The 23,643-nt window shown below is 38.7% G+C and overlaps 1 protein-coding gene across 2 annotated transcripts in view; it reads left to right on the top strand.

The window, feature by feature from the left end:
• The window catches only part of CRPPA (CDP-L-ribitol pyrophosphorylase A), a 397,343-nt gene that overhangs the window by 11,786 nt on the left and 361,914 nt on the right, over positions 1-23,643 (top strand). For both annotated transcript variants that reach the window (XM_043462762.1, XM_043462761.1), the window contains exon 2: positions 174-450. In XM_043462762.1, the coding sequence (XP_043318697.1) occupies positions 174-450 (277 nt within the window). The remainder of the gene's footprint in view (positions 1-173; positions 451-23,643) is intronic.

Here is a 23,643-nt window from a genome sequence, read left to right as displayed (position 1 = left end):
CTTAACCCCTTTACTAGGCCTGATTAAAATGCATAAAGTTGACTTAGTTAATAACTTTGAATTTTTAATGTCCTTATGAACATGTATTTGTGCTTTTTGGTAACCCAGTTTTGTTACTGACTCAGTTGTTTAAGAATCAACTGATATGAAAAGTGTGCATCCTTTCCTTTCAGAGTATCTTGGATAAAGGACATTGTTGTGGCAGTAACTAGAGAGAACATGGAAACAATGAAGGGAATTATTCAGAGGTACCAGCATAAACGCATCTCACTGGTTGAAGCTGGAGTGACCCGCCACAGGTCAATTTTTAATGGTCTGAAAGCACTGGCAGAGGATCAGCCCAACTGTAGACTCTCAAAGCCAGAAGTAGTGATCATCCACGATGCTGTGAGACCATTTGTTGAGGAAGATGTCCTCCTCAAAGTTGTCATCGCTGCTCAGGAACATGGGGTAAGTATTTGAATACTTTTGAGAATGGATAAAAGGGGCAAACACTATAACACACAATTGATTTGCTAGATTTTGATGGAATAATATTTAAATGTCAAGTTAGTTAAAATGGGCAAGATTACCTAAAACATTATGCTAATTTGTTTTAAGAAGTTTATTTATTATAGATTTTGAGACTGTTCTGGAATTTCTTTTGCTATGTAGTCGTTTATCATAATATAATATGAGCTATTTGGAGAAGAATGTAATAAAGTCGTTAGAGTACAGATATGAATGGGTGGACCTTAGCTGCATATTTAGTTCCATTCTTTTACCTAAAAATGCCTAAGAAATCTTGTAAAAGTCTAGGAGTTGTATGACTTAAAAAAAAAAACAACCCTGGCTCATTTCACTCAATTTTTCAGTCTTCAAAAGCAGTTTATTTTCTGGCACAAACAGCCAGGCAAGATTTTTACATCCCCTAAAGTGAATAATCTTAGGATGACAAAATGCTGCGCTCACTTCTATTTCACCAAAATAAACACAGGATAGCAGAAGGCCTCTTGTAATCTTTGGGACATATTTGTTTTTATTAGACTAATAGGCTAAAATCCTATAAATAGCATAATAGTTACTAAACTTAAGTTGGTGGTCTAAATGTGAGACTTAGTAAAAATTTATGGCCCAGACTTGGTATAGTATAATAGAAATAGGCTGTGGAGTTGAACAGACTTAGGCCCAATTCTGTTTTTCTATTTATTAGATGTATGATATGTTCAACTTTCTCAACTTCTTTGAGCTCATTTTCCTTCTAAAAATATAGATGCTAACTTGTAAGGTTGCTTTTAGAATTGGAAATTGTATATATATTAACTGCATAGTAAAGTGCTAAATATTTAAAGTGGTATTACTGTAAGAATTACAGTATCTAAGACAGTAGTTTCCTCCAAAGATTGTAGACCAACGGAAGGAGTCACTGCAGGCTTCCTGGCCATCTGGGTGGGCAGGAAGTTATAAAATACTCAGTTGGGAAAGACAGTCTCTGATTAGTTATCTATATGTGTTTGGATTTTCATTTTCAGGAAACTGCTCCTTATTTCATCTCTCTCCAACATGAATTTCTTTACAATTTAGATGTATACAAGAATTCCATAGGTAAAATGAAACATGTTTCTCATCTTCAGTACAACCTCTGGGTGGTATCTTGATGTAGTGGAAATGGCGTTGCAGGAACGTTAGTGACCACAGACTGTCTCGTCGCTCTCGTGTGTTCTGTGGGGTCTTGGTCTTCTCCATGCTCCTTGCCTGTGGTAGAAGCAATGTGGTCAGGTTCAAGGGTGGCAAGGAGAAATAAAAGGACAAAAGAGTTAAACTTTACAAGTTTAAAAGTTCTTAGGAAAGTCTGTGTAATTTGGGCAGATGCAAATTCTAATGCATACCATAGTATAAATAAAATTATGGCTCTTTGCCTGTTTACCTTTTGGAAAAATATCACTTAAACCTCACTGTGAAGATCAAACATTTGGATTTTTTTAAGTATTCAGAGAATTTCTAAGATTGTTTATAAAAGTGATCCTTTTGGTAATGTATCTGAAAGACAAAATATGTGAGCCAATTAATGTGCTGAGAATGTCATTTAACAGGTGACTAAAAAGCAGGTGACCAATAAAACATAAAAATGAGGAGCAGTTAGTGGTTTCTTGTTAGTTGCAGATTTGTTAGAATTCCTTTTAGACTCTAATTTTCTTAAGTGTGTTAATCAGAATATAACTTGTGAGATTCAATCTCATTATGCATCCTAAGTAAAGCAAATTGTATTTTAATTAAATCTGAAACTTTCTGATGACATTAAGAAGTTGGTTTAAAGCAAAATCTTTACAACAAAGTTAAGGAAACTTCAAAAGTTTGGTCTCTTAAGAAATACTGCATTGTTTTTTTTGGTGTTAAGGGATAATTTTCACAAGAGTAAAATTATTTTCATAAAAATATAAGGAGCATGTTAAGGATTTTACTGCCATCAGGAACCAGACAGATGTTACAATCCAGAGAAGAGCAAATTTATATGGAATAAAGGAATGTTGAAATGAATTCACAAATAGACAAAGTTGTATTTTTGCCCATGGTGTGTGGGGTGCCAGTTGAAATGGGCAAAATCTATTGGCAAGTGTATAGGCAGCAATGATTTTTGATTTACTGTCAGTTATCTATAATTTACGAGAGTTGAGAAAGATTTCAAGGGCAATGAAAAGCTAATTTCTGTTACTCAAGAACAGTTTGCTTTAAACAGTACAGTTTTGAATTGGGTCATTTATTTTGCTCATTCTGATTTCCTTAGAACGTTGAGGAGAGAGACCCAATAAATAGCCTCAGGAAACTGAAACATTATTTCCTGTCACCTCTCCTACACTGTTCTAAATTCTAATTAAAAAAACAAAACAAAACATCTATTAATTGAGACTTACACTATTAGTAGTTAAAGTTCTTGAACTTGGGGGGAAGAATTGGCATCATTTTTAACCTGAGGTAAATTGCAGAAGCCCAGCACCTTGAGGATTGTTTGCCTGGGATTCCTTTGAACTCATTCTCCTTTGTTACTTTAAATTGTGTTTAACTGTTCACCTGTTTTCCTGCCTCTTAATTTTCAAGCCCTTCCCAAAGGTCCCTTGAGATAAATCATCTCCTGAATGATTTTCTGAGGCTGTGACAGGCCCTTGGTGGGTATACAGGCTTAAGATAACTCTGATGTTTTAACTTACATTACATTTTGGTTTAAAATCTTAATGATGATGTATTACTTTAAGAGACTAAGATTCTCCGAATTAAGGGTGAAATTAGGTTGTCTGCATATGGGGGCTCAGAAGTGCTGCCAGGACACCAGTTCCTTTTATCTGCGTATGCTGCATTCCTGTTCTTGGGTTCCATAGAGGCAAGATGACTTCAGTAGGGCAGCTGTTAGTCATTTCTTTTACTTTTAGTTTTTTTACTTTGGATAGTTGGTCAGAGTATAAAATTCTAAGTGTATAGCTCTTTTTTCCCTGGTACCTTGAAAATACATTATGTCATTATCTCCTGACTGTAATACACCTTTTGTGAACTCTGCTAATGAATATAATGGTATCCCTTGAAAGTAATCTTGCTTTTCTGTCCGGTTGCATGTAAGAATTTTTAAGCTATTGTGCAGTGTCTCTGGTATGTCAAGATATGATTTTTTTCCCCCTGTGCTTTGGATTTATTGTTCTTCATGAATTTTACATTTTGTTTAAAATGAATTCTAGAAAATCCTAAGTGCTCTTCCTATTGAATATTGACCTTGTACCATTTGCGACCTGACAGCTGTTTCCCCCTTTTGCTGCTTTTTCTCCTTATGCATCTATGCAGGATAAACCTTTTCTTGTCTTCATGTCTTAACTTGTTAAAACTTTCCATTTGTTCTTGTGGGCCGCCTCCTGGGTAATTTCAGTTTTCTATTCCATTCTTTAGCTTTAATCTTTTCCTAAAGTATTTTTGCAGTTGTATTAATTATCACTTTCTAGGAGTTCTGTATATGTTTCAAATGTGATTAGTCTTTTTCTATTTTGATTTTCAGTATTTAAACATACTTTATACATTGGGGATAACAGTAATTCTTGATAGCCTAATGCTCTTCAATTCTGTTCACTTTATTCCTGATTTGTATCCTCTTTTGCAATTTGTACTGTGAAGCCCATGTTTGGCAGGACTTTGAACAGGAGTCCTTTGGACATGGGATAAAGGTATATTTCTGAAATGTGAATTTGTGTTCCATGGATCCCAAGGACTTTTCCAATTTGTAGCAACTTCTGGCAGTTTTGGGGTTGAGATTTTGTAGACATTGTTAATTGCTAAATCGTGTCTGACTCTTTGGCGACCTTGTGGACTGTAGCCCACCAGACTCCTCTGTCCATGGGATTTCCCAGGCAAGAATATTGGAGTGGATTGCCATTTCCTTTCCCAGGGGATCTTCCTGATCCAGGGATTGAACCCATGTCTCCTGCATTGCATTGTATTGCAGACAGATTCTTTACCACTGAGCCACCAGGGAATACTACTTTGAGGAGACTATGGTGGTGTTAAACCAAATTTCAAATGCACAAAGTGTAGACGATTACTACTGTTTCTTAAAGGAGACTACTCCCACACCCAGCTTGCTTGCTCCCCTGCCCCACCCTGACCCCAATCCAGGACAGACAATTTTGCTGTATTGTCTTTGCTTTGAGTGCAGTTTTTTCCCAGTCTGCTCTTTAAATGCTATTTCAAATCCTACAAAATGATGCTGTAAAGTGCTGCACTCAATATGTCAGCAAATTTGGAAAACTCAGCAGTGGACGCAGGACTGGAAAAGGTCAGTTTGCATTCCAATTCCAAAGAAAGGCAATGCCAAATAATGCTCAAACTAGCGCACAATTGAACTCATCTCACATGCTAGCAAAGTAGTGCTCAAAATTCTCCAAGCCAGGCTTCAACAGTACATGAACTGTGAAATTCCAATTGCTCAAGCTGGATTTAGAAAAGGCAGAGGAACCAGAGATCAAATTGCCAACATCTGTTGGATCATCAAAAAAGCAAGAGAGTTCCAGAAAAACATCTACTTCTGCTTTATTGACTATGATAAAGCCTTTGACTGTGTGGATCACAACAAGCTGTGGAAAATTCTTCAAGAGATGGGAATACCAGACCTCCTTACCTGTCTCCTGAGAAATCTGTATGCAGGTCAGGAAGCAACAGTTAGAACTGGACATGGAACAATGGACTGGTTCCAAATTGGGAAAGGAGTACATCAAGGCTGTATACTGTCACCCTGCTTATTTAACTTATATGCAGAGCACATCATGCAAAATGCCAGGCTGGATGAAGCACAAGCTGGAATCAAGATTGCCAGGAGAAATATCAATAGCCTCAGATATGCAGGTGACACCACCCTTACCACAGGAAATGAAGAGGATCTAAAGAGCCTCTTGATGAAAGAGAGGAGAATGAAAAAGCTGGCTTAAAACTCAGCATTCAGAAAATGAAGATCATGGCATCGGGTCCCATCACTTCATGTCAAATAGATGGGGAAACAATGGAAACAGTGACAGACTTCATTTTCTTGAACCCCAAAATCACTGCAGATGGTGACTGCAGCCATGAAATTAAAAGATGCTTGCCCCTTTGAAGAAAAACTATGACCAACCTAGACAGCATATTAAAAAGCAGAGATATTACTTGGCCAACAAAGGTCTGTCTAGTCAAGGCTATGGTTTTTCCAGTAGTCGTGTATGGATGTGAGAATTGGACTATAAAGAAAGCTGAGCACTGAAGAATTGATGCTTTTGAACTGTGGTGTTGGAGAAGACTCTTTAGAGTCCCTTGGACTGCAAGGAGATCCAACGAGTCCATCCTAAGGGAAATCAGTCCTGAATATTCATTGGAAGGACTGATGCTGAAGTTGAAACTCCAATACTGTGGCCACCTGATGTGAATAACTGACTCACTGGAAAAGATCCTGATGCCGGGAAAGATTGAAGGCGGGAGGAGAAGAGGACGACAGAGGATGAAATGGTTGGATGGCATCACCGACTTGATGGACATGAGTTTGAGTAAACACTGGGAGTTGGTGATGGACAGGGAAGCCTGGTGTTCTGCAGTCCATGGCATCACAAAGAGTCAGACACAACTGAGTGACTGAACTGAATTGATTGCTTCTCATGGATCTTTGAGGCTATAGTTTTAAGCAAGTAAGTAGCAGAGACTCAAGATCCGATTCCTCATTACTTCTCATTTTTTAAAACTAATGCCTCTTTTTAACCCAAGGCTCTCTGCCATCTTACTTCCTTGGCCTCTGGCTGCTATTATGTTAGTTTTAGGTCATAGTTTAAAGTTCATTTGTAAAAAGGCAGTTTTAAAAATCACTTAGAAAAAGCTGTTTATGAATTCTTCATTTAAAGAATTGTAATAGATTTTGCAAGGTCTGTGGTCTGCCATATTGCCAAAGTAGGAGTCCTTTACAAATATGAAGTACTTATGTATTTCTGCATGATTTTAAGTCAAGAGATGTATTATAAGGGGACTTCCCAGGTGGCGCTAGTGGCAAAGAACCTGCCTACTAATGCAGGAAACACAGGAGATAACCTGATTTCCATCTCTTACAGAGTTGGGAAGATCCCCTGGAGTGGCAACCCACTCCAGAATTCTTGCCTAGAGAATCCCATGGACAGAGGAGTCTGGTGGGCTAGAGTCCATAGGGTTGCAAAGAGTCGGACACAGTGAAGCGACTTAGCACTCACAAATGGACGTAGTTATAAGGACATTGTTATAAAGGATGCATTAGAAGAGTAAAATAATTTGGAGCAGTGAAAAATAAAGATACAGGGAGAATCCTTTTTAAAAGGATTAATAAGCTATTACATATACTCTTTAAGACTGCCAGTAAGGGTCTCATTTTGAGTTCAAGGCTATCAGTACAGCTACCTCTGAAAGACTTGCTCCTGAGGGATGAGGTTTAGTTACTAGCATATGTTTCTTTCCGAAGACCTCTGCTTTTGCATCTCTAATGATGTTTTATCCTCTTCTCCGTAATCAACTTCTTACAGTAACAAATTACATTTGTTGCTTCTGTTGATTCATCTCCAATTTACTTCTCAGTGCTTTGCAGTATGGCCTCTTTGTCCTTTGACTATTCTAAAATCACTGTAACTTTCCAATTCCTGATTAAATACATTTATAGTCTGTTGTATAGTAAGGAGTTCGACTGGCTTATGTCCCTGGTTCCTTATGGGGAGAATAAATCCTTGAAATTTGTCGAGAGTCTTCGTTTTTCATGAGCCCATTGGATCTCATCTGAGCTTCTGCTAATAAGATGAGATGACTCAGGATGGAGGCTGGTTATCAGAAAGACCCCTGGGGCTTTGAACTGGCTGGGCTTCCAGGGTGAGAGGAATACTGCTGGAGACAGAAGTCAGTCACGTGCTCAATGGTTCAGTCAGTCATGCTTAGGAAGTGACATCCCAATAAACCCTGGGTACCAAAGCACAGTGAGGAGCCACTTGGCTGGTGAACAGTGATGTGCTGGAAGCCTGGTGCTGCCCGAGTGTCTAGGGGAGAGGGCGCCACAGAAGCTCTGCGTCCTGGTCTCCTCAGGTCTCACCCGTGTGTCTCCTCACTGATCTAGTCTGATTTGCATCCTTTGTCACAAAACTGTCATGGAAGTCATCATAATCATATTATATTAATCTAATAAGCATTTTCCTGAGCTCTGAGTGATTCTAGTGAATTACTGAACTTAATAGGAGTTGTGGGAACCTCTTGAATTTGGAGTCAGTTGGTCAGAAGTGCTGGTGGCCTGGGGTACCCCACTGCTGTCTGAAGTAATGGCAGTCTGGCTGTGAACCATGGATTTATGCTAACTCCAGATGACTGACATGAGAGTTGAGCTTTAGAGGACACAGTGTATACAGAATGTCTTAAACTTGATGGTGTTAACTAGCTCTTCCTTGGAATTCTTGCTCCTGCCTTGGCTTCTATGACTTTACTCTTTCCTTTTCTTTTTTTGTTTTGTTTTGTTTTTTTTTTTGATCACTTGCTTTTCAGATACTCCTTCCCACTCTTTAAATAAGGTTTCTTTAACTTTTATTTTCACGTAACAAAGTATGTCTGAGCAATCTAAATTGTGCCCATAATACTTAATATTGTTTAAATCTATGTGTGATAGAATATTTATATTGTCTAAATCTACATTTGTCACCTTGGAGGAATGTACAATCAGGGTATTAACACCGGTAAAGATTCTTGTAATAACAATCCCAAGTAGGACACAGAACTGTTCTAACATTCTAAAGAATTTCCTCCTGTTGTCTTTACTATTCAGACCCTTGTTCCTCTAATAACCCCTGTCAACCCCTGATGTGTTCTCTGCTCCTATATTTTTGTGTTTTCTAGAACTCCATAAATTGAATCATGCAACATGTAACTTTGTAAGACTATTTTGTTTTTTTTAATTAAAAAACATTTTTTTAAAATTTATTTTAATTGAAGGCTAATTACAATATTGTAGTGGGTTTTGCCATACATTGAGATGAATCAGCCATGGATGTTCATGTGTTCCCCATCCTGAAGCCCCCTCCCACCTCCCTCCACATCCCATCCCTCAGGGTCATCCCAGTGCACCAGCCCTGAGCACCCTGTCTCATGCATTGAACCTGGACTGGCGATCTATTTCACATATGACAATATACATGTTTCAGTGCTATTCTCTCAGATCATCCCACCCTTGCCTTCTCCCACAGAGTCCAAAAGTCTGTTCTATACATTTCTGTATAGAAATGTATAGAACTGTCTGTACAGTTTTGCTGTCTCGCATATAGGGTCATCATTACCATCTTTCCAAATTCCATATATATGCGTTAGTATACTGTATTGGTATTTTTCTTTCTGACTTACTTCATTCTGTATAATAGGCTCCAGTTTCATCCACCTCTTTAGAACTAATTCAAATGTTTTCTTTTTAATGGCTGAGTAATATTCCATGGTGTATATGTACCACAGCTTTCTTATCCATTCATCTGCTGATGGGCATCTAGGTTGCTTCCATGTCCTGGCTATTATAAACAGTGCTGCGATGAGCAATGGGGTACACATGTCTCTTTCAATTCTGGTTTCCTCAGTGTGTATGCCCAACAGTGGGATTGCTGGGTCATATGGCAGTTCTATTTCCAGTTTTTTAAGGAACCTCCACATTGTTCTCCATAGTGGCTGCACTAGTTTGCATTCCCACCAACAGTGTAAGAGGGTTCCCTTTTCTCCACACCCTCTCCAGCATTTATTGTTTGTAGACTTTTGGATAGCAGCCATTCTGACTGGTATGAGATGGTACCTCATTGTGGTTTTGACTTGCATTTCTCTGATAATGAGTGATGTTGAGCATCTTTTCATGTGTTTGTTAGCCATCTGTATGTCTTCTTTGGAGAAATGTCTGTTTACTTCTTTGGCCCATTTTTTGATTGGGTCGTTTATTTTTCTGGAATTGAGCTTCAGGAGTTGCTTGTATATTTTTGAGATTAATCCTTTGTCTGTTGCTTCATTTGCTATTATTTTCTCCCATTCTGAAGGCTGTCTTTTCACCTTGCTTATAGTTTCCTTCATTGTGCAAAAGTTTTTAAGTTTAATTAGGTTCCATTTGTTTATTTTTGCTTTTATTTCCAATATTCTGGGAGGTGGGTCATAGAGGATCTTGCTGTGATTTATTCAGAGAGTGTTTTGCCTGTGTTCTCCTCTAGGAGTTTTGTGGTTTCTGGTCTTACATTTAGATCTTTAATCAATTTTGAGTTTGTTTTCGTGTATGGTGTTAGAAAGTGTTCTAGTTTCATTCTTTTACAAGTGGTTGACCAGTTTTCCCTGCACCGCTTGTTAAAGAGATTATCTTTTCTCCATTGTATATTCTTGCCTCCTTTGTCAAAGATAAGGTGTCCATAGGTGCATGGATTTATCTCTGGGCTTTCTGTTTTGTTCTGTTGATCTATATTTCTGTCTTTGTGCTAGTACCATGCTGTTTTGATGACTGTAGCTTGGGAGTATAGCCTGAAGTCAGACAGGTTGATTCCTCCAGTTGCATTCTTCTTTCTCAAGATTGCTTTGGCTATTTGGAGTTTTTTGTATTTCCATACAAATTGTGAAATTATTTGTTCTACTAATGTGAAAAATACCCTTGGTAGCTTGATAGGGATTGCATTGAAGCTATAGATTGCTTTGGGTAGTATACTCATTTTCACTAAATTGATTCTTCCAATCCATGAACACAGTATATTTCTCCATCTATTTGTGTCCTCTTTGGTTTCTTTCATCAGTGTTTTATAGTTTTCTATATATAGGTCTTTTGTTTCTTTAGGTAGATTTATTCCTAAGTATTTTATTCTATTCGTTGTAATGGTGAATGGAATTGTTTTCTTAATTTCTCTTTCTGTTTTCTAATTGTTAGTGTATAGGAATGCAAGGAATTTCTGTGTGTTAATTTTATATCCTGCAACTTTACTGTATTCATTGATTAGCTCTAGTAATTTTCTGGTGGAGTCACTAGGGTTTTCTATGTGAGGATCATGTCATCTGCAAACAGTGAGAGTTTTACTTCTTCTTTTCCAATCTGGATTCCTTTTATTTCTTTTTCTTCTCTGATTGCTGTGGCTGAAACTTCCAACACTATGTTGAATAGTAGTGGTAAGAGTGGGCACCCTTGTCTTGTTCCTGACTTAGGGGAAATGGTTTCAATTTTTCACCATTGAGGATAATGTTTGCTATGGGTTTGTCATATATAGCTTTTATTATGTTGAGGTATGTTCCTTCTATGCCTGCTTTCTGGAGGGTTTTATCATAAATGGATGTTGAATGTTGTCAAAGGCTTTTTCTGCATCTATTGAGATAATCGTATGGTTTTTATGTTTCAATTTGTTAATGTGGTGTATTACATTGACTTGTGGATATTAAAAAAATCCTTGCATCCCTGGGATAAAACTCACTTGGTCATGATGTATGATCTTTTTAATATGTTGTTGGATTCTGTTTGCTAGGATTTTCTTAAGGATTTTTGCATCTGTGTTCATCAGTGATATTGGCCTGTAGTTTTTTTTTTTTGTGTGTGTGGCATCTTTGTCTGGTTTTGGTATTAGAGTGATGGTGGCCTCATAGAATGAGTTTAGAAGTTTACCTTCCTCTGCAATTTTCTGGAAGAGTTTGAGTACGATAGGTGTTAGCTTTTCTCTAAATTTTTGGTAGAATTCAGCTGTGAAGCCATCTGGTCCTGGGCTTTTGTTTGTGGAAAGATTTCTGATTACAGTTTCAATTTCTGTGCTTGTGATGCGTCTGTTAAGATTTTCTTTTTCTTCCTGGTTCAGTTTTGGAAAGTTATACTTTTCTAAGAATTTGTCCATTTCTTCCAAGTTGTCCATTTTATTGGCATATAGTTGCTGATAGTAGTCTCTTATGATCCTTTGTATTTCTGTGTTATCTGTTGTGATTTCTCCATTTTCATTTCTAATTTTGTTGATTTGATTCTTCTCCCTTTGTTTCTTGTTGAGTCTGGCTAATGGTTTGTTAATTTTATTTATCTTCTCAAAGGTAAGAGTAGGTTATAAAAATGAAAATTAAAGGAGTAAAAGAAGACAAACAATTAAAAAATTTAAAAAATGATAATAGTAAAAATATATCTAGGAATTTCTCTGGAGCTGTTGTGGGTGGTGTGGGGTCAGTCCAGTTTCAGATAGTTCCTTGTTCCAGCTTATACTTCTCAAGATCTATAGGCCCCTCCCAGTGTAGTCGGTGCTAACCACCGGGTTTTTGTCTGGTGCACCCGTCACTTCATAAGTGGTTCCCTCTGTTTATCTTGGCTTCTTCTGTTTGCTGGTCTCTTCAGGGTCTAATTTCCGCCCTGACACAAGGGGGCGGTCGTGGTCACTTATTTAGGCTCACTTGTTCAGTCGTGCTGCGGGGAGGGAGGACCACTGCAAACAAACATCACTGGCGTGTGTGGGGCGTGCTCGCAGTGTCTGGGCCACACTGGGTTTTCCCCGCTTACGGCGTGTGTGCTTTCCCCATCTAGACTGCTCAGGCTCCAGGTTGCTCTGCCGGGAACTGTCTAAAGCGGGCCCTGGGTTGCGTGCACTTCCCAGGTCTAAGCCGCTCAGGTTCAGGTTCTCGGGTGCTCCCCAAAGGTGCAGACTCGGTTGGACCTGTGTTTTGTGCCCTTCCCAGGTCCAAGCAGCTCAGGCGACAGGTGCTTGGGAAGTGCCCTCTCCCCGGGTGCAGTGCGTCTTATCACCTCCCCATCCCGGCCACTCGGTTTCCTGGGTGCACAGCGGCAGTGCCATCTCAGGTGTGCATGTCTCCTCTGGGGAGCTGATCTCTGGCTGTGACCCTCCCGGTGGATGCCAACTGTCCAGGATCCCGGGAAGACTTGGTTAGCAACTGGGAGCCTGCTTGCAGTTTGCTGGAGGATGCCGTCTCTGGGGCCAAGTTTGCCCCTAGCCTTCCGTCTCTGACTGGCGTCCGCCTGCCTGTCTCCAGCAGGGGATGGGCTGGTCTGCAGCTGGCTAGCTCTCCTCTGGTATTCACTCAGTCCTTTGTTCTGTTAGCAGCCCAGCAGTGCCTTAGGTTAGGGCTTTTTGCAGGAAAGTTCTCCCTCTCTCTTTTTCTCTCTCTCTCTGGCTATCCCACAGTCTGAGTTACTACCCCACATTAGCTCCCTCAGATTGCCCTCAGGGCATCCAGGCCCGGTCCTTACCCTAAGCAATGCAGCCTGGGCCTCCCTGTTCAGCCCCCGCTTGCTGATGGCGGATGCAAGCATCTGGGCTACTTCTTTCCTGGGAGTTGCCGTTAGGCGCGTAATCTGTGGGTTTTATTTGTTTATTTATTTATTTTTCCTCCCAGTTATGTTGCCCTCTGAGATTCCAAAACTCCTCACAGACCTGCCAGTGACAGGGTTTCCTGGTGTTGGGAACTTCTCCTCTTTTACAACTCCCTCTCCTGGATGGGTCTCTGTCCCTAACTCTTTTGTCTCTCTTTTTATCTTTTACATTTTGTCCTACCTCCTTTTGAAGACAATGGGCTGCCTTTCTGGGTGCCCGGTGTCCTCTGCCAGCATTCAGAAGTTGTTTTGTGGAATTTGCTCAGCGTTCAAATGTTTGGAAACTTCTCTTTTACAACTCCCTCTCCTGGATGGGTCTCTGTCCCTAACTCTTCTGTCTCTCTTTTTATCTTTTACATTTTGTCCTACCTCCTGTTGAAGACAATGGGCTGCCTTTCTGGGTGCCTGGTGTCCTCTGCCAGCATTCAGAAGTTGTTTTGTGGAATTTGCTCAGCGTTCAAATGTTCTTTCGATGAATTTGGCGGGGAGGAAGTGGTCTCCCCGTCCTATTCCTCCACCATCTTAGGACTGCCCCTCTAAGACTATTATTTTGATGGGTACAACACATCTGTATGCACTTGTTTTAACTCCCACAGAAACATTGGCCCAAATCTCTCTTGTTCTTGGGCTTCTTGCTTCTGAATTCCAGACCTGCCCTGTTCAACTGGATAGAACCACTTCAATTTGTCTTTTTCAGTGTCTCTGGAATCATTGCAGATTGGAATTCACTAATCCTCACTGATGCCTTTCCTTGGATTTTATCCATAGGTAAGAGGGAGCCACTGAGTTTTGAGCAGGGAATGATAAGACTTGAATTCTACAAGGATGACTGTCTGCCTGGTTTGGTAGGTTGACTAAAGGAAAAGTTCAAGGGAACTGAAATTAGTTTGGGATCTATAGTAATGATGGAGCTGAATGATGATGAAGTCTATTAAAGCCAAATGAAATGGATAGGGAAGTAGATAGTATTAAGATATTCGGGGAACTGGACTGACTGGACTTGACTGTTAGTATGGTATGTGAGCCACAGGAAATAGGGGATGTGTATTTTGTGTGCTTTTAATTTTTCTCTTCCCTGGCAGTAGGCGTCATCTCTTCTCTTGAAATCCCTGTGTTCCTGCCCTCCCCAATCCTTGCCTCCAAGTTTCTGTGAAATTAGGGTTTTGGTACTGGTTTTTTGCTTGCCACATCTCTGCAGATCTATTTATGGAAAGAGTGTTTACCTAAGGGGTATGACTCCCTGGGACCTTTTCTGACCTGGTTTATGGTTTATCTTTTCTCGTAAAACAAGGTCTCCTCTACTTCCTGTATTGGATTTTTGCAATATGTAAAACAAGGATTTCTGTGTCTGAAACCAGGCTCCAGGCCATCTTTGAATATCAACCAGGCACAGGGTTTCTCAACGTTAGCATGATAGATGTTTTGAGTAAGATAATTCTTTATTTTTTGAGGGGTGGGCTAGTCCATGTGCTGTAGGATAGTTAGAGGCATTAATTTTTGTTAGAAAAATGTTAATCTGAAGAGAAACAGTGGAATTTAATGAGAAACTTTGGCATGGGTCGTATATGGACTCTCTTAGAACTATGCAGCCTGATTATTTAGCAGTGATGAACAGCACTTTGGAAATTCTGCTGAAGTTAATATGTATGTATATTGAGAATACACTTTACCTAGTTTTATAATTTTATGCAATGTGTTCTGGACTGTTTTATTTAATTTTTGTTTTATATTGGAGTATAGTTGACTTACAGTGTTGTGGTAGTTTCAGTCATATAGCAAAGTGATTCAGTTATACATATATCTATTATTCACATTCTTTTCCCATATGGGTTATTACAGAGTTCTGAGTAGAATTCCCTGTGCTATACAGTAGGCCCTTTGCTGATTGTCTGTTTTATGTATCATAGTGTGTATATGTTTATCCCAACCTCCTAATTTACCCCTCCCCTACCACCTTTTCCCTTTTGGAACCATAAGTTTGTTTTCAAAGTCTGTGAGTGTGTTTGTTTTGTAAATAAGTTCATTTGTATTATTTTTTAGAATCCACATATAAATGATATCATGTGATATTTTTCTTTCTCTGACTTACTTAGTATGATCATCTCAAGGTTCATCCATGTTGCTGCAAATGGCATTACTTCATTATTTCTTATGGCTGACTTGTTTTCCATTGTATATATATATATATATACCACATCTTCTTTATCCATTCATCTGTTGATGGACTTTCACAGTCCCTTCCATGTCTTGCCTGTTGTAAATAGTACAGGGGTGAGCACTGGAGTGCATGTATTTTCTCAAATTATGGTTTTCTCTGGATGTGTGCCCAGCAGTGGGATTGCTAGATCATGTGATAGCTCTCTTTTAAGGACTGTCCATACTGTCCTCCACAGTGGCTGTGCCAATTCACATTCCCACCAGCGGTGTAGGAGGGTTTGCTTTCTCCACACGCTCTCTGTGCTTCGTCACTCAGTCGTGTCCGACTCTTTGTGACCCCATGGGCTGTAGCCCACCAGGCTCCTCTGTCCATGAGGATTCTCCAGGCAAGAGGACTGGAGTGGGTCACAATGCCGTCCCCCAGGGGTCCTCCCAGGAATTGCACCCTGGTCTCCCACATTGCAGGCAGATTCTTTACCAGCTGAGCCACCAGGGAAGCTCCCCCACCCTCCCTAGCATTTATTATTTGTAAACTTTTTGATAATGATCATTCTGACTTGTGTGAGGTGATATCTCATTGTAGTCTTTATTTGCATTTCTCTAACAATGATTGATGTTGAACATCTTTCCATGTGCCTTTGGTCATCTGTATGTCTTCTTTAGATAAATGTCTAGATCTTCTGCCCATTTTTTGATTGGGTTGTTTGTTTGTTTTGATATTGAGTTGTATGAACTGTTTGTATATTTTGGAGATTAATCCTTTGTGGGTGACTTTGTTTTGTTTTATTACCTGAAACTATCTGCTCTTGTATATCTGTTCAATTAATTATTTGAAAATGAAGTTGGAAAGGATAGACCAAGGGGAAATAAGTATACCTAGGACTTAAACTTTAGTGGATATCCAGGTATATCTCTGATCACATTAAGTTTTACACAAATGGTATTACTCCAATTTTCCAGAATCAAAGTTTAGTATACAATGAGGGCTCCTTATTCCTTTTTGTTGCATATTCAAGTTTAGGGATACTTTGTAGTGATAGGACAATTTGTACAGATTTTCCTAAAATTTATATTTCTATACTGAATAAACTATAGATTCTTTCCTCATAAAAGGAGATTGGAAATATTCTACTATAAAAATATTAAATAGTAAACAATCTCATAACTTACAGTGATCAGCTTTGAAGATGTTATTCTGTAAACATTTATTAAGTAGTCTCTGAATAAAGACAACTCAGCTAACTGCAACGGTAATTACCTAGTCAGGGTTTCTGTTGTAGAGTGTCATAATTAGCTTGAATGCAGATGCCTGAGGAAGAATGCATGTTAGTACCTGCTGTGTGGATGGATGATAAGCATTGTTCAATTTTGCTTTTAAAAGTAGACTGTAGAGGTGGGGTTCATTATTCCATATTGAATGATTTGTATCTATGATGATTTCCAAGCATTGACATGTGGAAATATTTGATAGATTAGCCTGAGAGGCAAGTAATCACTGTGGTGCTGAGCTGTTAAGCTTCCATTCAGAGCTTATTAGGCTCATTCCCACGGAGACAGTATGTTTGATAACTTGGCGATTATGTTTCATAAAACAAACTTTTCAGTTGTATTTTAAAGGCAACTGACTTTGCCCGTATTTCGACAGAGGAGTTACTTTCACTTGTTACCCTTTTCATGGGCCTTTTGTTTAGAGAGACTTAGGAAGCTGGTGGCCATCTTATGCTTTCAATTGTCTATGTTGTGTTACTTTCCAACTGATGTTCTGGCTTCCATAGAATACAGCCTAGTAACTTCTGGAACATACCAGTCCTGCCGTAATGACATCTAAGTTCTGAATGATCTCTACTCATAATTAGTTTTCAGTAATCAAAATGAGGGTCCATAGTTATACATTTTAGAAATCCTGTTTAAAAATACTGAAAACATGCAGAGAACTTCAGACACTTGGAGATTATACCACGTGGTGTAATAAATAGAACACAACTAGTTACTCTGTCCCTGCCTTGATTGTGCTTACTTTTCCCAGACAGATAAACATTATCTTGAAGTTTGTTTTCTTGCCCTTTTGTTCAATTTTGTAGCATGTATCCCTAAAGAACATATTAATTAGGTTTTGTTGTTGTTGTTGAGCTATAATTCACACATTCATCAGATTTTTAACTGTTTTACATATATTTTGATGGCATGTTTTTTGCACAATATGTTGGCGGAAACCTGTTCATGTGACTCTGTGCAGCTATAATGTGTTCATGATCACTGCTTCATGTGTGGGATCTGAGAGAGTGAACATGGGTGCCTCGGATTCAGACTGTGGCAGTAGAAACTGAAAAGTTGGGCAGATTTGTGATACTTGAAACTGATGTTCTGCTGATGGATTCATTATGAAATGTAAGAGTGGAAAAAACAATGACCTTCAAGGTTTTTGGTAAGAATGACTAGAAGAATAGATGTGTTTGTAGCTGGGAAAGTCTATAGAGGAGCCAGTTTGGGGTATGTGGTATGGGTGAAACAAGAACTGTGATTTTATAGTCCAGATATATGTTTTGAAATGAACAGAGATGTTAAATAGGTATTTGGATGTACAAGTCCAGATTTAAGGAGAACTTCCTGGGTTGGATGTATAGATTTGCATGGTCTAGTATCAGATGGTATTGATACTTGAGGCTACGGGGCTTGAGGAGGTCACCTGTGGAATGAACGTAGTAGGGGAGTCTGAGCTCTGGAAGTACTCTCTACTTAGGAGGAGGATTTAAGGATCTAGTATTTCAAGTGTGGAATGATGAGAGGGTTTCCTTGGTGATAATGGTTTCTGAAAACCAAGTGAAGAGACATTCTCAAGAAGATAAAGAGCAATGTGGAGGTTCATTGTGAGCTTGGAAAATTTATTTTGTGGAGTTGTGGAGATAAAATCCTAATAAAAGTAGACCATAACATGCATAGGAGGAGAGAGAAATTATAGATAAGGAGTAGTACAGTACAGACAATTGTTTGAAAGAGTTTTGCTTTAAACTGGTGTGGAGAAATTTGATAATAGCTGGCAGATGTATGATTGATGGAAGACTGATTTAATGATAGGAGGTGTCACAAATTGCTTGTATTCTAAGCAATTTGTCTCTAAAAATGGAGACAATTTAATAAAAGAATAAAAATTGAGGCAGGACAGACTGTTGTATGAAGACCTACATGGGAAGGAATGGATGCCAGTAAGTATGTGGAGATGTTGGCCTTTCGATAAGAGGTAGGAAATTTTTTGTAGTTCTTAGCATGTTTTGCACATACTGACTATATCTAAATATATTATACTTTTGTTAAATATTCTTTAAGTGTTCCTAAGTGTTCTTTTTGCTGCTGCTGCTAAGTCACTTCAGTCGTGTCCGACTCTGTGCGACTCCATAGACGGCAGCCCACCAAGCTCCTCCGTCCCTGGGATTCTCCAGGCAAGAACACTGGAGTGGGTTGCCATTTCCTTCTCCAATGCATGAAAGTGAAAGTGAAAGTGAAGTCGCTCAGTCGTGTCAGACTCTTCGAGACCCCATGGACTGCAGCCTACCAGGCTCCTCTGTCCATGGAATTTTCAAGGCAAGAGTACTGGAGTGGGTTGCCATTGCCTTCTCTAGTGCTTTTTGAAGATACTGTAAATGAATTACTTTTGGACTGTTCATTGTTAATATTTAGAAATACACTTTTATGTATTAAATCTTGTCCTCTGCATTCTTGCTGAACTAGTTTATTCTAATACTTTTTAAATGGATGCATGAGAATTCTCTGTATGCAAGATTAGGTCATCTGCAGATGAAGACAGTTTTAGTTTTCTTGGATGCCTGTATTAGATTTTCCTGCATAACTGCCCTGACGAGAACTTCCAGTACTTTTATTGAAAGTGGCAACAGTGGACATCCTTGTTCCTGATGTTGAAGGGAAAACATTGAGTCATCACGCCATTAAGTATGATGTCAACTGTGGACGTTTTGTAGATGCCCTTGATCAGATGGAGCAAGTTCTCCGCTGTTAAGTTTATTGCATGGCTTTTTTCATGAAGGAGTGTTGGATATTGTCAGATACTTTTTCTAAGTCTATTGAGTTGTTCGTGTCTTTTTGTTCTTTATTAATATGGTTTATTACATTGATTTTTTTTTTGGTATGTTTAATATTAATTTCTTGGGATAAATCCCACTTGGTCATGGTACACAATACTACTTGTTCCCAAATTTGGTTTGTTATCTTGACTTTTGTGGGTTTTTTTGTTTTGTTTTGTTTTTTGGTACTTTTCTGGGATATTTATCTGTAGTTAGGTTTTTTGGTGATGTATCTGGTTTTGGTAATACTTGTCTTGTAGAATGTGTTGGAAAATGTTCCTCTCTTTTGCCTTTTGGTATAGTGTGAGGAATTGGTGTTTACAGTTTTTTTTCTTTTTTTATGAATAACCAGTGAAGCCGTCTGGGCCTGGGCTTTCTTTGTGAGAAATTAAAAAGTGCCTAATTTTATTAAAAGTCTATTCAAATTTTCTGTCTTTGAGGTAGTTTTGTTTGCGTCTTTCTGGAACACTGTAATTTTATCTGTAACCTAATGTGTTAAAATACACTTGCGATTTTCTTATTCCTTACTTCTACAAGGTTAGTGGAAAGATCAACACTGTCACTCCTGATATTATTTATTTGAGTTTTGCAAATCTTTAGCTAAACTAGAAAAAAGTGGTTAAATCTTTTCAAAGAACCAACTTTTGGTTTTGTTTTTTCCTTTCTTTTCCTATTTTCTGCTTTTATGTTCTCTATGCCTCCGTTAATTTTAGTCTTTTTCTTTTTTCAATATCTTGAGGTGGAAGGTTAGGTTTTTGATTTTGTCTTTTTTTATATGGACAATCCCAGCTGTAAATACTTTAGCTGCATTCTCAGGTTACATTACCTTGTGTATGTTGCTGCTCTCAACATATCATTTTCACAGTGACTTCTTCTCTGATTCATTTTGTAGCCTGTTGTTCAGTGGCTGTGTTCTTAATTCCCACATTACTTTTTGGTTCTCTAAAACATTTTTTGAACTATGCATACAACACACTGGATTCAGATGTACATCATAATGTTTCAACATTTGTATACATTGAGAAATTACCACAGTAAGTCAGTGTCTATCACCATACATAGTTACAGAATTTCTTCTGAAGAGACAACGATCTATTCTTTCAGCAACTTTTAAATATGCACGATAGTATGAACTGTATTACATCCCCATGGCCTATTTCGTACCTGGAATTTGTACCTTTTGACTTCCCTTATGCATTTTGTCCCCTCCCCGCCAACAGCTTGTTCTCTGTATTGATGAGCTATTTTTGTTTTCTGTTTGGGTTAGGTTCCACATAGCGGGATCATACAGTGTTTGTCTTTCTGTCTGATTTATTTCACTTAGCATAATGCCCTTGAGTTCTTCATATGTCATTGAAAATGGCAGAATTTCGTTCTTTTTATGGTTAGTATTTCTTTGTATTATTCTACATTTTCTTTATCTTTTCTTTCATGGTGGCCATTTAGGTTTCCATGTCTTGGCTATTATAAGTAATGCTACAGTGAACAAAGGAGTGGGTATCTTTGAGTTTGTGTTTTTATTTGCTCCGGATAAATGACCAGATGCCATGATCTTCATTTTCTGAATGTTGAGTTTTAAGCCAGCTTTTTCACTCTCCTCTTTCACTTTCATCAAGTGGCTCTTTAGCTCCTCTTCACCTTCTGCAATAAGGGTATCTTATCACATCTGCATATCTGAGGCTATTGGTATTTCTCCCTGCAATCTTGCTTCCAGCTTGTGCTTCATCCAGCCTGGCATTTTGCATGATTTACTCGGCATGTAAGTTAAATAAGCAGGGTGACAGTATACAGCTTTGACGTACTCCTTTCCCTATTTGGAATTAGTCTGTTGTTCTATGTCCAGTTATAACTGTTGCTTCCTGACCTGCATACAGATTTCTCAGGAGGCAGGTCAGGTGGTCTGGTATTCCCATCTCTTGAAGAATTTTCCATAGTTTGTTGTGATCTACACAGTCAAAGGCTTTGGCATAGTCAATAAAGCAGAGGTAGATGTTTTTCTGGAACTCTCTTGCTTTTTTGATGATCCAGCGGATGTTGGCAATTTAATCTCTGGATCCTCTGCCCTTTGTAAATCCAGCTTAACCATCTGGAAGTTCACGGTTCACATACGGTTGAAGCCTGGCTTGGAGAATTTTGAGCATTACTTTGCCAGTGGGTGAGATGAGTGCAACTGTGCAGTAGTTTGACCATTCTTTGGCATTGCCTTTCTTTGGGATTGGAATGAAAACTGACCTTTCCTAGTCCTGTGGCCACTGCTGAGTTTTCCAAATTTGATGGCATATTGAGTGCAGCACTTTCACAGCATCATCTTTTAGGATTTGAAATAGCTCAGCTGGAATTCCATCACCTCCACTAGCTTTGTTTGTAGTGATGCTTCCTAAAGCCCACTTGACTTCACATTCCAGGATATCTGGCTCTAGGTGGCTCTTGATAACCTTGATAATCTTGTGGTTATCTGGGTCATGAAGATCTTTTTTGTATAGTTCTTCTGTGTATTCTTGCCACCTCTTCTTAACATCTTCTGCTTCTGTTAGGTCCTTACCATTTCTGTCCTTAATTGTGCCCATTTTTGCATGAAATGTTCCCTTGGTATCTCTGATTTTCTTGGTGAGATCTCTGGTCTTTCCCATTCTATTGTTTCCCTCTATTTCTTTGCATTAATTGCTGAGGAAGGCTTTCTTATCTCTCCTTGCTATTCTTTGGAACTCTGCATTCAGATGGGTTTGTCTTTCCTTTTCTCCTTTGCCTTTATTGTCTCTTCTTTTTTCAGCTATTTGTAGGGCCTCCTCAGACAACCATTTGGCTGCACTACTGTTTTCTAATTTCACTCTTAAGGTCAGAGAACATATTTAATATGACTCTAAGTTTTTAAAATTTATTGTGTCTTTTTTATGGCTGAGTATTTGGTCTGATCTGGAGAATTCTCCACGTACACTTTAGAAGAACTTACTCATGTTGATGGAGTATTTGATACATTAGATATAGTTGGTTTATAGTGCTTTTCAAGTCTTACTTCCATAATGCCTGGTTGTTCTACTCTTTATTGAAAGTAGGATGTTGATGCCTCCAATGGTAGGATTATTTAGTTCTCTTTTAAGTCCTACCAATTTTTGCTTCATGTACTTGGAGATCTGTTAGATGAATCCTTATATTTTGTTGAATTGCCCTTTCTTTTTTAATTAGAAAAGGATTTTATCTCTTTTTTTCTTCTGATACAGCTACTTCAGCTTTCGTATGATTACTGTTAGCTCTATATATAGCCTTTTTCATCCTTCTGTATTCAGTGTATTTTGATCTTTGAGTCTCAAATTTTTGTTTCCTATACAAAGCATGGGTTTTTAGTCCAGTTTAACAGTATGACTTTAGATTGTTTAATCCACTTAAAATTAATGTTATTGATATTTTTGAGTTTACATTGGCCAGTTTATTTTCTGTTTCTTGTGTGTCTTTCTTCATTACTGCTTTATTTCATATTAAAAGAATATTTTCTGTTGGAACATTAATTTGCTTATTTTTTCATTTCAACTTTTATATTCTTAGTGGCTATTCCAGGGCTTAGAGTATGTATCTTAACATAATCCACATATATGCTAATTAAAATCTAGAAGGATACAGGAATGTTACCCTTAAATAGCTCTATTCCCTCTTCCGCCTTTTTGTGCTATTTAGTGTTAGATGCATGTATGTTCAGTTCAGTTCAGTCGCTCAGTCATGTCTGACTCTTTGTGACCCCATGAATCGCAGCACGCCAGGCCTTCCTGTCCATCACAAACTCCTAGAGTTTACTCAAACCCATGCCCGTGGAGTTGGTGATGCCATCCAACCATCTCATCCTCTGTCGTCCCCTTCTCCTCCTGCCCCCAATCCCTCCCAGCATCAGGGTCTTTTCCAATAAGTCAGCTCTTCGCATGAGGTGGCCAAAGTATTGGAGTTTCAGCTTCAGCATCAGTCCTTCCAATGAACACCCAGGACTGATCTCCTTTAGGATGGACTGGTTGGATCTCCTCACAGTCCAAGGGACTCTCAAGAGTCTTCTCCAGCACCACAGTTCAAAACCATCAATTTTTTCATGCTCAGCTTTCTTCACAGTCCAACTCTCACATCCATACATAACCACTGGAAAAACCATAGCCTTGACCAGACGGACCTTTGTTGGCAAAGTAATGTCTCTGCTTTTTAATATGCTATATAGGTTGGTCATCACTTTCCTTCCAAGGAGTAAGCGTCTTTTAATTTCATGACTGCAGTCACCATTTGCAGTGATTTTGGAGCCCAAAAAATAAAGTCTAACACTGTTTCCACTGTCTCCCCATCTATTTCCCATGAAGTGATGGGACCAGATGCCATGATCTTAGTTTTCTGAATGTTAAGCTTTAAGCCAACTATTTCACTCTCCTCTTTCACTTTCATTAAGAGGCTTTTTAGTTCCTCTTCATTCTCTGCCATAAGGGTGTTGTCATCTGCATATCTGAGGTTATTGATATTTCTCCTGGCAATCTTAATTCCAGCTTGTGCTTCTTCCAGCCCAGCGTTGGAAACCCAATAATCAACTGTTGTTATCACCTCATCTTATTTTACAACAGTTATAGAAGC

Source organism: Cervus canadensis, chromosome 3, assembly GCF_019320065.1.
Source record: "Cervus canadensis isolate Bull #8, Minnesota chromosome 3, ASM1932006v1, whole genome shotgun sequence".
NCBI classification, from domain to species: Eukaryota; Metazoa; Chordata; class Mammalia; order Artiodactyla; family Cervidae; genus Cervus; species Cervus canadensis.
The sequence above is the reverse complement of the archived record's forward strand: the minus strand, read 5'-3'. Positions and strand labels throughout refer to the sequence as shown.